Genomic DNA, 16,113 nt, shown 5'->3' on the forward strand with positions numbered 1-16,113 from the left:
AAGAATGATATGAGGGGGAATTTCTTCTCTCAGAGGGTTGTGAGACTTTGGAACTCCTTGCCACAGAGAGCTGTGGGGACAGAGTCCTTGTTTATTTTTAAGGCTCTGACAGATGGATTTTTGATCAGTACGGGAATCAAGGGTTACGGGGAAAGGGCGGAAAATGTATGTGAGGAATGTTGGATCAATCATTATCCTATTGAATGGCAGAACAGGCTTGAGGGGCCGAATGGCCTCCTCCAGGTTCCTATTATGGTCTATATAGCCCGTCCAGCCTGCTCCACCATTTAATAAAATCATGGCTTTAATTCTACTTTCCTGCTCACTCTCCATATCCCTTGATTCCTCGAGAGACCAAATATCTGTCCATCCCATCTTTGAATACATTCAATGATGAAGCACCCACAACCCTCTGGAGTCGAGAACTCCAAAGATTTCCAACCCTTTGAATGAAGAAATTTCTCCTCGTCTCAGTCGCAAATGGCCGACCCCTTATCCTGAGGCTGTGCCCCAGTGTTCTAGATTCCCCAGCTAGGGATTTGATTTGATTTGATTTGATTTATTATTGTCACATGTATTAACAGACAGTGAAAAGTATCGTTTCTTGCGCACTACACAGACAAAGCATACCGTTCATAGAGAAGGAAAGGAGAGAGTGCAGAATGTAGTGTTACAGACATAGCTAGGGTGTAGAGAAAGATCAACTTAATGCAAGGTAAGTCCATTCAAAGGTCTGACAGCAGCAGGGAAGAGGCTGTTCTCGAGTCGGTTGGTACGTGACCTCAGACTTTTTTATCTTTTTCCCGACGGAAGAAGGTGGAAGAGAAAATATCTGAGGTGCATGAGGTCCTTAATTATGCTGGCTGCTTTGCCGAGGCAGCGGGAAGTGTAGACAGGTCAATGGATGGGAGGCTGGTTTGCGTGATGGATTGGGCTACATTCGTGACCTTTTGTAGTTCCTTACGGTCTTGGACAGAGCAGGAGCCATACCAAGCTGTGATACAACCAGAAAGAATGCTTTCTATGGTGCATCTGTAAAAGAAAACAACCTCTCGGTGTCTACCCTGTCAAACCCCTTGAGAATCTTGTATATTTCAATGAAATCGCTTCGCATTCTTCTAACCTCCAGGGAATATAAGTCCAGTTCACTCAGCCTCTCATCAAAGAACAACTCAATACATGTTCCAGTATCCTGAGCTCTACACTGGGAGCTCTAGAAACTATAGTTTAACCTCTAGAATCTTGAAAATGTGCCACTTTGCAAGAGAGTAATATAGACCATCCACAATACCTCAATAATCATCCACTAGTCCAGCTCTCACAACCTTTGCAAAATATTCATGCATTTCCTCCCTAACTTTGCCTTTGCTATCTCGCTCAGTGGTTTGTTTCATATATCCATCAGTCTGTAAGTAGTTACATTTGAGCTTCTTTATTGATGTTCCCTCATCAACCTTGAGTCCATTCACCCCCGTTTACTGTTTGCAGCCACATGGAGCCACAGGTCAATGTTCAGAGAAAACTGAAATCTGCAATGTATCCCTGGCCCTCAAGAGAAAATGGCACAATAAACCTCCAAACTGTGATAGAGCAAGGACCAGTACAGCACAGGAACAGACCCTTCGGCCCACCAAGCCTGCGCCGACATATGATGCCATTCTAAACTAGAGACCTTTTGCCTCAACTCAGTCCGTATCCCTATATCCCTGAATATTCATGTATCTGTCAAGATGCCTCTTAAATGTTGCTATTGTATCTGCTTCTACCGCCTCCTCTGGCAGCGCATTCCAGGCACTTACCACCCTCTGTGTAAAAAAACTTGCCTCTCACATCTCCTTTAAACTTTCCCCCTTTTATCTTAAGCCTATGTCCCCCTAGTAATTGACATTTCTACCCTGGGAAAAAGACTCCAACTATTATGGTGGCACGGTGGCACAGTGCTAGCACTGCTGCCTCAGAGTGCCAGGGACCCAGGTTCGATTCTGGCCTTGGGTGACTGTCTGTGTGGAGTTTGCACTTTCTCTTCGTGTCTGCAAGGGTTTCCTGCAGATGCTCAGATTTTCTCCCACAGTCCAAAGATGTGCGGGTTAGATTGGTTGGTGATGACAAATGTCAGGGGTTAGTGTCAGGGGTACTAGCAGGGTAAATATGTGGGGTTAAGGGGATAATGGCTGGCTGGGATTGTTGTTGATGCAGATTCGATGGGCCGAATGGCTTCCTTAAAGTTAAAGTTTATTTATTAGTCACAGACTGGCTCACATTAACACTGCAATGAAGTTACTATGAAAATCCCCTAGTCACCGCACTCCTTCTGCACTGTAGGGATTGAATGATATTCATTCTATCCATGCCTCTCATAATTTTGAAAAGTTTATCAGGTTTCCCCTCAGAAATCCTTTGTTACTGAGGTCAGACATTTTCAACATTGAACGTTTAATTCAGAATCGTGGCTTTCATCTGACACCTCCCCAATGGGGGAAAAAAACAGGTCAGACCAGCATTCATATTTCCCAGTTTTCCCTGTTTTTTCCCGTTGGGATGTCATTCGATGTTACTTTGCACAATTGTTAATGATCAATGAGACACTGCTAACAGTGATAGATTTAATCCAGCCATTTTGCTTTGATGAGGTTCTATTTCCTTATTATAATGAGTATAATTAGTGACACGGTGGCACAGTGGTTAGCACTGCTGCCTCACAGTGTCAGGGGCCTGGCTTCAATTCTCGGCTTGGGTCACTGTCTGTGCGGAGTCTGCACGTTCTCTCCGTGTCTGCGTGGGAGAACGTGCAGAGACCCAGGTTTCTGGCGCTGTGAAGCAGTGGTGCTAACCACTGTGCCACCTATAAAATGATGTGGAGATGCCGGCGTTGGACTGGAGTGAACACAGTAAGAAGTCTCACAACACCAGGTTAAAGTCCAACAGGTTTGTTTGGTAGCAAATACCATAAGCTTTCGGAGCACTGCTCCTTCGTCAGATGGAGTGGAAATGTGTTTCATGCTATTTTCACTCATTTCCACATTTCCACTCCATCTGACGAAGGAGCAGTGCTCCGAAAGCTTATGGTATTTGCTACCAAATAAACCTGTTGGACTTTAACCTGGTGTTGTGAGACTTCATACTGTGTCCACCTATAAAATCCAGGAATCAGAGCTGCAGAGTCTCACGTGATTTGAACACCCAACCTTCTGAAGTGAAGTCAGACACGCAATGGTTGCGCCACAAGCTCAAACAAGGTGGCCATTGATGAAGTAGCTGAAGATGGTTGGGCCTCGGAACTCCTGCAGTGATGTCCAGTGACTGAGGTGTTTGACCTCTGACAGCCAAGACTATCCTCCATTATGCCTGGTGCAGCTCCAACAAATGGAGATTTCCCCCCGATTGCTATTGTCTCCAGTTTTGCCTGGGCTCCTTGATGCCACACTCACTCAAATACTGCTTCGATGTCAAGGGCAGTCACTGTCGCCTCATGAGTTCAGCTCTTGCGTCCATGTTTGAACCAAGTTTATAATGAGGTGCAGGCACAGAAATACAATTCAGACTATGAGGCCGAATTTTATTCAGGTGGTACAGGGCGGCACGGTGGCACAGTGGTTAGCACTGCTGCCTCACAGCGCCAGGGACCCGGGTTCAATTCTGACCTCGGGTCACCGTCAGTGTGGAGTTTGCACATTCTCCCCGTGTCTGCGCGGGTTTCCTCCGAGTGTTCTGGTTTCCTCCCACAGTCCAAAGATGTGTGGGTTAGGTGGATTGGCCATGATAAATTAACCCTAGTGTCAGGGGATTAGCAGGGTAAATATGTGGGGTTACGGGAATAGGGTCCGGGTGGGATTGTGGCCGATAGGCCGAATGGTCTCCTTCTGCACTGTAGGATTCTCTGATTCTTTGAGGTGCCAAAGTCAATGGGCTTTTGAACAAGATGCCGCATGTGACATTCACACACCCACCGCACAGGGACAGGAAATTCCACCCTAAAGATTTCAGAAAGACACTGTGACAAATGCCACTCACCCCAGTAAAGAATTGTCTTGTAAATCATATTCAAAGTGAAGGTCACAATGACGTTCATTTGGCAAGAAACATTGACAAATAAATAATAATGTGCATTCTCCGTGACTTACCTTTTTATACCCTGTATAATACGAACTGGACATTTTCCTTAAATCCAGGAGACGTTCCTATCCGATGGGATCGCAGTGATTCTGGAAAAATGTTGTCTTGTCTGCATTTTATGGTCACCTTGTCCTGTAGTTAATGATTAAAATTGGGGCAGTTTCAATCCTGAGCAAAGAGATAGGAAATTAAGTTGGAATGTTTTTAGTTCTCATGCTGGTATTGTTCAAGTCAGAAACACAGAAAAATAAAAAGTATAAAATGGCACGAAATATACTGGGGACCCGGGTTCAAATCCATGAATTTGAATTCAATAAAAAATATCTGGAATTAAGAATCTACTGATGACCATGAAACCATTGTCGATTGTCGGAAAAACCCACCTGGTTCACAAATGTCCTTTAGGGAAGGAAATCTGCCATCCTTACCCGGTCTGGCCTACATGTGACTCCAGAGCCACAGCAATGTGGTTGACTCTCAGCTGCTCTCCAAGGGCAACTAGGGATGGGCAATAAATGCTGGCCCAGCCAGCGACGCCCATGTCCCACGAATTAATAAAAAGAAACAAAAGTCTCTCCAAAAGGACCAAATCAATGAAATGGACCGTTGAAGGGTCAGGTCAAGGGAACCTGTGATTAGTGTTGGAACCACACACACTGCAACACTTCACAAAAACCACTTATCAAATCCAGAAGGATTTTCAGAAATATGGGGATTCGATTCTCCCAAAAATTTTCTAAGTGCTGAATTTGCATAAAAACTAGAGTAAATCCCAGTTTTCTCAGCGGGAGTTTCAAAATGAATCTCCCCACAGTCTGTGCACTGCAGAGTGCACTGGCGTGATTGGCGTGGAAAATCGGGGGGACGGGGCCTATTCCTGCTGGAAAGGCCGGCAGCATAGCGCTGAGTGAGCCACTGCGCATGCGCCAATCTGTCAGCGCCGAGATCAGTGCATGCCCAGTTAGCCCTGTCTGCCGGCCTCCCAATTACTGGCCAGCTCGATCGCTGGCAAGACCAACAACACTGCAACGCTACCTCTCCAACCCCCGCACAGCCCGATCACTGGCCTCTTGGAGGTGTCCGGGCCCAGCTTCACCTCTCCCCCACGCCCCCTGCAAACCCCCACTCCCGGCAGCCTGATCTCCTAATCTCCCCCACCTGCCCCGGCAGGCCGACCCCCGACCCCACCCCGATGGCTAGTCCTGATCACTGGCCTCCCTCCCTCTGTCACCCAGCTGGATTGCAGTGTGGCAGCGGGAGCCCCCACCCCCAATGATTGCCCCCAGCAGACCTGCCCCCCACTAGGCCCCCCATTCGGCCCCGCCCCCTTGGCACCAGTGCTGGGGTGCCCCCTGGGCATTGCCACATGGCCAGGGGGCCCAGGCTGGCACTGCCAAAGTGGCAATTGTGGTGAACCACTGTAATACTGTCTGTATATGGGATATGCCTGGACACGCCCCTGCTGCCTCAATCCGGGGCTCCGCCCTCCTCGGGATTTAAAGGTGGCTGCTCTTCACCCCTTTTGCCTCAGTTCGAGTTAGCCATCGGTTTGGGAGTGCTTCTGTTCTTGTTAATAAAAGCCTGTTGTTCCGCAACATCTAGTCTTTGCATGTATCAACGGTGCATCAATTTTATTAACAATATTTTGAAATGGAGCAACTCCTGACACCTGACAAATTGGATCTGGATCCGCAGGCAGTTGGCGCCTCTAACTCTTTCGATCACTGGCTGCGCTGTTTTGAGACCTTCATCGCCTCCTCCTCCGCCGTCGTCGTAACAGACATCGACAAACTGCATGTGCTCCACGCCCGTGTCAGCGCTCACGTCTTTGCGCTAATGCGAGACGCGGAAACTTACCAGGAGGCAATCGATCTCCTCAAGAGCCAGTACAACCGGCAGCTGAATGAGGTCTACGCCAGACACCTGCTGGCCACTCGCAGACAGCAGCCCGGGGAATCGACTGAGCAATTCCTGCGCGAACTGCGTGCACTCGGCAGAGCCTGCAACTGCAAGGCCGTTTCAGCCGCCCAAAATGCCGACAATCTGATCAGAGATGCCTTTGTCGCGGGCATCAGGTCGACCTATATCTGGCAGCGTCTCCTGGAACAAGGTGGGCTGGACCTGAAGAAAACTGTGGAACTTGCCGGCTCCCTGGAGGTAGCGTTCCTGAACCTCGAGGCCTACACCCCCGACCATGAGGGCGCAACGTGGACACCGCGACCGCAGCCATCGCTGTACCCGGGAGGGCCGCAAACCTACGCCACGCCCCGTCCCGAAGCCGCACTGACCATTGCGGCAGTCCCCAGAGGCCCGAGGTGCTACTTCTGGGCCTGGAGAAGCACCCATGACGACGCTGCCCGGCGAAAGACGCGATCTGCTCTGGCTGCGGTAAGAAGGGTCATTACCTGAAAGTTTGCAGGGCAAAATCGGCCCCCAGGCCCAGCAGCGCCGCGTGCGATCCGCGGGAGGGACTGCCTTCGACGCCATCGACCGAGTGCGATCCGCGGGTGCCGCCATTTTGGACGCCAGCAGCCGCGTGTGACCCACGGAGGCTGCCATCTTGGGTGATGGGGCCGAGTCACAGGGGTCGCCATTTTGGGAACCATCCACCGCATCGCCTAACCCGACAGTGGCCTCGGTCGCGTTGGACCAGTCCAGGCCTCACCAACGCGCCTGGTCGATGATGGACATCAAGGTAAACGGCCACACTACTAACTGCTTATTTGACAGTGGGAGTAGGGAGAGTTTCATCCACCCTAACACGGTGAGTCGCTACGCACTGCCAGTACTGCCAATGCAGAAATCAATCTCTATGGCTTCGACGTCCCGGTCAGTGAATGTCCTTGGGTACTGTGCAGCAAATCTGACTATACGGGGCACGGTGTACGACAAGTGCAGGCTCCTCGTGCTGCTACAGCTCTGCGCTGCCGTACTACTGGGGCTAGATTTCATGTGCCACCTTGGGAGCGTCAATACGGTGTATAATGGGCCTTTTCCCCCAGTCTCTGTCCAAAATCCACAGCTAACAGACCAGCCACCGTGCACCACCTGTGGTCTCTCAACCCTCAAAGTCGCCCCTCCCTCGCTCTTTGAGCACCTCACCCCCGACTGCAAGCCCATTGCCACCAAAAGCAGACGGTACAGAGCTGGAGATAGAGCGTTCATCAAGTCCGAGGTGCGACGCCTCCTGGGGGAGGGGATCATTGAGGCCAGTACCAGCCCCTGGAGAGCCCAAGTGGTGGTTGTCAAGACTGGGGAGAAACTTTGCATGGTTATTGACTACAGTCAGACCATCAACCAATACACGCAGCTGGACGCGTATCCCCTTCCCCGCATATCTGACATGGTCAATCAGATTGCACAATATCGGGTGTTCTCCACCATTGATTTGAAGTCTGCATACCACCAGCTCCCTGTCCGCCCGGAAGACCGCCAATACACTGCCTTCAAGGCGGATGGCCGTCTCTACCACTTCCTTCGGGTCCCCTTCGGCGTCACCAACGGGGTCTCGGTTTTCCAGCATGAGATGGACCAAATGGTGGACCAGAACGGGTTGCGGCCACCTTCCTGTACCTGGATAACGTCACCATCTGCGGCCACGATCAGCAGGACCACGACGCCAACCTCCAAAAATTCCTCCACACTGCGGCACTCCTCAACCTGACCTACAATAAGGAGAAGTGTGTATTCCGCACGCGCCGCCTCGCCATCCTTGGTTGTGTTGTGGAGAACGGGGTCATCGGCCCCGACCCTGACCGCATGCGTCCCCTCCTGGAACTTCCCCTCCCCACCACCCTCAAAGCGCCGAGGAGATGCCCAGGCTTCTTCTCATACTACGCCCAGTGGGTCCCCAATTATGCGGACAAAGCCCGTCCGCTCATCAAATCCACATCTTTTCCCCTAGCGGCGGAGGCTCGGCTGGCCTTTGACCGTGTCAAAGCGGATATCGCGAAGGCCACGATGCACGCCGTAGACTAATCCACCCCATTCCAGGTGGAGAGCGATGCGTCTGACTTTGCCCTCGCCGCCACTCTTAACCAGGCGGACAGACCCGTGGCCTTCTTCTCGCGCACCCTCCAGGGCCCCGAAATTCGACACTCCTCTGTCGAAAAAGAGGCATAAGCCATTGTGGAGGCTGTGCGGCACTGGCGCCACTACCTAGCTGGCAAACGGTTCACCCTGCTCACGGACCAACGGTCCGTTGCCTTTATGTTCAGTAACGTGCAGCGGGGCAAAATCAAGAACGATAAGATTTTGAGGTGGAGGATCGAGCTCTCCACCTACAATTATGACATTTTATACCGGCCTGGGAAGCTCAATGAACCCCCAGGCGCCCTGTCCCAGGGGACCTGTGCCAGCGCAAACCTAGACCGGTTACAGACCCTCCACGATGACCTCTGCCACCCAGGGGTTACCAGGTTCTTCCATTTCATCAAGGCCCGGAACCTGCCCTATTCCATCGAGGAAGTCAGGTCTGTAACCAGGCACTACCAAGTCTGCGCGGAGTGCAAGCTGCACTTCTACCAGCCGGACAGAGCGCACCTCATCAAAGCCACCCGCCCTTTCGAACGCCTGAGCGTTGACTTCAAAGGTCCCCTTCCCTTCTCTGACCACAACATATACTTCCTCAACATCATTGATGAGTATTCGCGGTTCCCCTTCGCTATTCCCTGCCAGGATATGTCCTCGGCCACGGTCATCAGGGCCCTGCACAGCCTCTTCACCCTGTTTGGTTTCCCTAGCTATATTCATAGCGACCGGGGTTCCTCTTTTATGAGTGACGAGCTGCGCCAGTACCTACTCTCCAAAGGCATAGCCTCGAGTAGGACCACCAGCTACAACCCCAGGGGGAACGGACAGGTGGAGAGGGAGAACGCGACAGTCTGGAAGACCGTTTTATTAGCTCTCCGGTCTAAGGGTCTTCAAGTCTCCCGCTGGCAAGAGGTCCTCCCTGATGCGCTACACTCAATTAGGTCACTGCTGTGCACGGCTACCAACGCCACCCCTCATGAACGAATGTTTGTTTTCCCCAGGAAGTCCTCCTCGGGGACTCACTACCGTCGTGGCTGACGTCCCCTGGCCCTGTCCTGCTCCGGAAGCACGTGCGGACTCATAAGTCGGACCCCCTGGTCAAAACGGTCCGGCTCCTCCACGTCAACCCCCAATACGCCTATGTGGCGTATCACGACGGGCGGGAGGACACGGTCTCCATTCACGATCTGGCCCCCGCAGGTACTACGTCCCACGGCCCCTCACCCTCAGCTCCCAACGTCGTCCATGATGCACCAGAGTCGCAGCACGCTCACTTAGCCCCCGTGCACGGCACGCCTGAGCCCCAGGAGCAGCCTCCACACACCCGGCAGTCTGAAGGCGCTACGGACGGCTTCACCGGTTATGGACTGGCGTCTGACCCATCACCGCGACCTCCTGAACCGGCACCACGGCTGACATTGCGGCGGTCGCAGCGGCAGATCAAGCCCCCGGAGAGACTGAACTTGTAACTTGAATCAATAACTTGTGACTGTCGTTCCACCACCTCGCCCCCGCCGAACTCTTTTTAAACAGGGGGTGAATGTGGTGAACCACTGTAATGCTGTCTGTATATGGGATATGCCTGGGCACGCCCCTGCTGTAATACTGTCTGTATCTGGGATATGCCTGGGCACGCCCCTGCTGCCTCAATCCGGGGCTCCGCCCACCTCGGGGTATAAAGGTGGCTGCTCTCCGCCTCTTTTGCCTCAGTTTGGGTTAGCCATCGGTTTGGGAGTGCTTCTGTTCTTGTTAATAAAAGCCTGCTGTTTCGCAACATCTAGTCTTTGCGTGAATCAATGATGCATCAGCAATCCCCAGCCCCCTGATGCCCCTTTACTCTAGTGGGGTCGGGCTGCCAGCTCCCCATTAGTGGGGAGCTATTGTAGACCCTGCTGGAGTGAAACACCCGTGGTGGTAGGGAGAGACTAGCAGGCCTGGAGATTTCAGTCCCGGGCCCACTAATGAAATACAAATAATATGAAAATTAGCATTAACATAATTTATGCAGCTCCGTTCCGATTTCTGGCATGGAGCTGACCGCGCCGGAAATCCGGCGCCCGGAGACTCACGAAGGCCGTGGTGTCCAGCGGGGAAGCCCCTAAATGGCCTCCGCTCGAGCCTCCCGGCCCACTCGGGCTGGGAAAATTGCCCCCTTGGACTGTGATCTTACCACAGGCGAGGCCAGAAACTGTGTTCACATCTGGTTTGGCGCCACATGCACAGTTCCCGGCCCCATTCTGCGAGCGGGATCAGCTTTGCAGTCAGAAAGCTAATTAGCATATTGATATCATAATTTGCATGATATTAGCCGTGCGGTTTCCCAGCAGCGTTGGGGTGGAGTCAATGGTAAAATGGGACCAGAAGATCCCACCAGGGGATTCCACTCGGGGATTAACAGGATAAATATGTGGGGTTACGGGGATAGGGCCTGGGTGGGATTGTTGTTGGTGCAGGCTCGATGGGCCAAATGGCCTTCTGCACTGTAGAGTTTCTGTGGTTTCTATGGTTTCTACCTCTGGCCAACAATGTGCCACCTCCCACCATGAGAAACACGCAGTGGAAAGGCCAGGAACTCACACCCTATGTCCAAAACTTCAGAGCCAGGCATTTCAAGAATAAAAGAAAGAAGCACATTAATACAAAAGAAAGTAGAAGTTTGGAACTCTCCAACACAAATGTTATTTGGTGTTAGATGGTCATAAAATTAACACAGAACAGTACAGCACAGAACAGGCCCTTTGGCCCTCGATGTTGTGCCAAGCTTTATCTGAAACCAAGATCAAGCTATCCCACTCCCTATCATCCTGGTGTGCTCCATGTGCCTATCCAATAACCGCTTAAATGTTCCTAAAGTGTCTGACTCCACTATCACTGCAGGCAGTCCATTCCACACCCCAACCACTCTCTGCGTAAAGAACCTACCTCTGATATCCTTCCTGTATCTCCCACCATGAACACTATAGTTATGCCCCCTTGTAATAGCTCCATCCACCCGAGGAAATAGTCTTTGAATGTTCACTCTATCTATCCCCTTCATCATTTTATAAACCTCTATTAAGTCTCCCCTCAGCCTCCTCCGCTCCAGAGAGAACAGCCCTAGCTCCCTCAACCTTTCCTCATAAGACCTACCCTCCAAACCAGGCAACATCCTGGTAAATCTCCTCTGCACTCTTTCCAGCGCTTCCACATCTTTCTTATAGTGAGGTGACCAGAACTGCACACAATATTCCAAATGTGGTCTCACCAAGGTCCTGTACAGTTGCAGCATAAGCCCACGGCTCTTAAACTCCAACCCCCTGTTAATAAAAGTTAACACACTATAAGCCTTCTTCACAGCTCTATCCACTTGAGTGGCAACCTTTAGAGATCTGTGGACATGGACCCCAAGATCTCTCTGTTCCTCCACAGTCTTCAGAACCCTACCTTTGACCCTGTAATCCACATTTAAATTAGTCCTACCAAAATGAATCACCTCACATTTATCAGGGTTAAACTCCATTTGCCATTTTTCAGCCCAGCTTTGCATCCTATCTATGTTTCTTTGCAGCCTACAACAGCCCTCCACCTCATCCACTACTCCACCAATCTTGGTGTCATCAGCAAATTTACTGATCCACCCTTCAGCCCCCTCCTCTAAGTCATTAATAAAAATCACAAAGAGCAGAGGACCAAGCACCGATCCCTGCGGCACTCCGTTAGCAACCTGCCTCCAGTCCGAAAATTTTCCGTCCACCACCACCCTCTGTCTTCGATCAGATAGCCAGTTACCTATCCAATCGGCCAACTTTCCCTCTATCCCACACCTCCTTACTTTCATCATAAGCCGACCATGGGGGACCTTATCAAACGCCTTACTAAAATCCATGTATATGACATCAACCGCCCTACCTTCATCAACACACCTAGTTACCTCCTCAAAAAATTCTATCAAATTTGTGAGGCACGATTTGCCCTTCACAAATCCGTGCTGACTATCCCGGATTAATCCGCATCTTTCTAAATGGTCGTAAATCCCATCCCTAAGGACCTTTTCCATCAATTTACCAACCACCGAAGTAAGACTAACCGGTCTATAATTACCAGGGTCATTTCTATTCCCTTTCATTAAGATTAATTAAGATTGATTAACTTTTGTATTGAAGGTACGAAGGGATATGGGGAAAATGTGGGAATTTAGAGTTAAGTCAGGCATGATCAGTCTAAAGAGGTGCAGGTTAGGGAGGGGTGGCCATGCTGAATTGCCCCTTGGTGACCAAAGATATGTAGGTTAGGCGGATAAGTCGTGGTAAATGCACGGGGTTATGACAATAGGGCTGGGCAGGGGTGAGCCTGAGTACAATGCTCTTTCGGAGAGTTGATGCAGTGGGCTGAATGGCCTCCTTCTGCACTGTAGGGATTCTATGATCTAACGACATGGTGGAGCACCCATGATAATATTTCCGAGCCCATCTTATTTCCGATAATTGCGGGTTTGGGATCCCCAACGACTCCCAATGTCGGGGTCCCAAAGCCCATGGTAAATTCCAGCCCAAATCAGTAGCTCAGGTTTATGTGATCTCTCCGATGGATGTGGTGTTGCATCAGTATTACCATTGGACTAATAATCAAGAGACCCAGGGCACTGCTCTGGGAACCTGGGATTGAATCCCACCATGGCAGATGGTGAAATTTGAATTGTACAGTTAGTGAGTGGGCAACGTGGCAGAGCGGATATAATGTGGGGAATTGTGAGGTTCTTCCTATTGGCAGAAATAAGAACAAGTGAACGTAGGAACAAGGAGCAGGAGCGGGCAATTCAACCCATCGAGCCTGCTCCACCATTCAATACGATCATGACTGATCTCATCTCAGCCTCAACTCCACTTCCCTGCCCATTCTCCATAACTCTTCAGCCCGCTACTAATTAAACATTTGACCATCTCCTCTTTAAATTTGCACAATGTCCCAGTATCCACCATGCTCTGGAGTAGTGAATTCCACAGATTCACCACCCTCTGAGCGAAGTAATTTTGCCTCATCTCTGTTTGCTACCCCTTATCCCAAAGCTAGGAACTCTTGTTCTAGATTGCCCCGCAAGAGGAAAAATCCCCTCTACATCTACCCTGTCAATCCCCTTTAGCATCTTATAAAGTAAAAGTAAAGTAAAGTTTATTTATTAGTCACAAGTAAGGCTTACACCAACACTGCAATGAAGTTACTGTGAAATTCCCCGAGTCGCCACACTCCGGCGCCTCTTCCAGCACGTCTTTCAGAATGTGGGAGGAAACCAGAGCAACCAGAGGAAACCCATGCAGACATGGGGAGAACATGCAAACTCTATACCTCAGTTAGACTTCCCTCATTCTTCTAAACTCTAGGGTATCAGCCTGAACTGCCCAATCTCTCTTCATAAGACAAAGCCCTCATCTCCAGAATCAATCTAGTGAACCTCCTCTGAGTCGCCTCCAATGACACTACATCCCTCCCCAAGTAAGGGGAGAAACACTGTACACAATATTCCAGGTGTGGTGTCACTAATGCCTTGTACTGTTACAGCAACACTTCACTACTTTTATTTTCTATTTCTTTAGTTATAAATGCCAAGCTTCCATTTGCCTTACCTGCTGTATCTGTACACCAGCTTTCTGTGATTCATGCACAAGGACACCCAGATCCCTCTGCACCAAAGCACTCCAAAGTTTCTCTCCATTTAGATAATAATTTGTCTTTCTATTTTCTGAACCAAAATGGATAACATCACACTTATCCACATTAAATTCCATCTGACAAATTTGGCCCACTCACCTAACCTATCTATATAAAGAACAAAGAAAGAAAAAGAACAAAGAAAATTACAGCTTCAGCCCTCCAAGCCTGCACCGACCATGCTGCCCGACTTAACTAAAACCCCCTCCCTTCCGGGGACCATATCCCTCTATTCTCATCCTATTCATGTATTTGTCAAGACGCTCCTTTAAAGTCACTACCGTATCCACTTCCACTACCTCCCCCGGCAACGAGTTCCAGGCACCCACTACTCTCTGTGTAAAAATCTGCCTTGTACATCTCCTTTAAACCTTGCCCCTCGCACCTTAGACCTGTGCCCTCAAGTAATTGACTCTTCCACTCTGGGAAAAAGCTTCTGACTATCCACTCCGTCCATGCCTATCATAATCTTGTAGACTTCTATCAGGTCGCCCCTCAACCTCCGTCGTTCCGGTGAGAACAAACCAAGTTTCTCCAACCTCTCCTCATAGCTAATGCCCTCCATATCAGGCAACATCCTGGTAAATCTTTTCTGTACCCTCTCCAAAGCCTCCACATCCTTCTGGTAGTGTGGTGACCAGAATTGAACACTATATTCCAAGTGCAGCCTAACTAAGGTTCTATAAAGCCGCAACATGACTTGCCAATTTTTAAACTCAATGCCCCAGCCGATGAAGGCAAGCATGCCGTATGCCTTCTTGACTATCTTCTCCACCTGCATTGCCACTTTCAGTGACCTGTGTACCTGTACACCCAGATCCCTCTGCCGATCAATACTCTTAAAGGTTCTGCCATTTACTGTATATTTCCTATCTGTGTTAGACCTTCCAAAATGCATTATATCCATTTGTAAATTGCTTTTTTCTTTATTTCAACTTACTATCCCAACTATTTTAATGTTATCTGCAAAATTGGCTACAGTACTGACTATCCCTCTGTCCAAGTCATTAATATAGATTGTTAATAGTTAGGGCCCAAGGATGAAACCCTGTGGCACCCCACTTGTTACATCTGGCCAACAAGAAAAATGTCCTCTTATCCCTACTGTCTGCTTTCTGTTGGTTAGCCAATTTTCTATCCAAGCTAATAAATTACCTCTAACCGCACGTGATCTTACCTTATACACTTTTGTGTGGCACCTTGCAAATGCCTTCTGGAAGTCTAGATATACTACATCTGCAGCATCCCCATTATCTACTTGGCTTGTTACATCTTTCAAGAACTCTAGGAAATTAGTCAAATATGATTTACCCTTCATAAAACCATGCTGACTCTGATGGATTGCATTTTGACTTTCCAAATGTCTTGTTATATTTCCTTACTCATGAATTCTTACCATTTCCCAACAACAGACATTACACTGGTCTGTCGTTTCCTACTTTCTGCCTCCCTCCCTTTCTGAATAAGGGAGGGAGGCAGGAAAGCATGAGCATTTTTCCAAATCACTGGAACTTTTCCCACACCCAGGAAAGCTTGGAATATTGTAACCAATGGATCCACTTTCTCCACTGCCACTCCCTTCAATATGTGGAGATGCCGGCGTTGGACTGGGGCTGTCCTGTCTGGAGACAATACACATATCTTTAACCTGTGCTTAATCCTAGAATCCTAGAATCCCTACAGTGCAGAAGGAGGCCATTCAGCCCATCGAGTCTGCACTGAGCACAATCCCACCCAAGCCCTACTCCCGTAACCCCACATATTTACCCTGCTAGGGTCAATTTAGCAGGGTCAATTTAGCATGGCCAATCACCGAACCCGTACATCATTGGACTGTGGGAGGAAACCGGAGCACCCGGAGGAAACCCACGCAGACACGGGGAGAACGTGCAAACTCCACACAGACAGTGACCCAAACCGGGAATCGAACCCAGGTCCCTGGCGCTGTTAATGCTCCTTCCACCCACATTGTCTGTATCTTTAAGATCTGGTTGGTTGTAGGGATTCGCATTCTAACCAGTATTCTGTAACTTGATTTTGTGTCTCTGTGCCCTGTTTGAGAGCACATTTCCACTCCATCTGATGAAGGAGCAGCGCTCCGAAAGCTAATGTTATTTGCTACCAAAGTTGGACTTTAACCTGGTGTTGTTAAAACTCTTATTGTGTACTCCTTCAATACCCAGGAAGACCCTAATCAGGAATAGAGCAACAGAATTTTCTTTCAGATAGGGGGAAACCACTCTGTGCTGGTATAATGGAGGATCTGGGTGTTCATGTACATGA

At 49.6% G+C, this 16,113-nt stretch overlaps 1 protein-coding gene across 1 annotated transcript in view; it reads right to left on the minus strand.

Moving 5' to 3' along the window:
* The window catches only part of uox (urate oxidase), a 30,840-nt gene extending 26,590 nt beyond the window's left edge, over window positions 1–4,250 (minus strand). The window contains exon 1 of the mRNA XM_078218990.1: window positions 4,122–4,250. Coding sequence (XP_078075116.1) covers window positions 4,122–4,154 — 33 coding nt within the window. The 5' untranslated portion in view covers window positions 4,155–4,250. The remainder of the gene's footprint in view (window positions 1–4,121) is intronic.
* Window positions 4,251–16,113: the final 11,863 nt, after the last annotated feature.

Source organism: Mustelus asterias, chromosome 8 (genome assembly GCF_964213995.1).
Source record: "Mustelus asterias chromosome 8, sMusAst1.hap1.1, whole genome shotgun sequence".
NCBI classification, from domain to species: domain Eukaryota; kingdom Metazoa; phylum Chordata; class Chondrichthyes; order Carcharhiniformes; family Triakidae; genus Mustelus; species Mustelus asterias.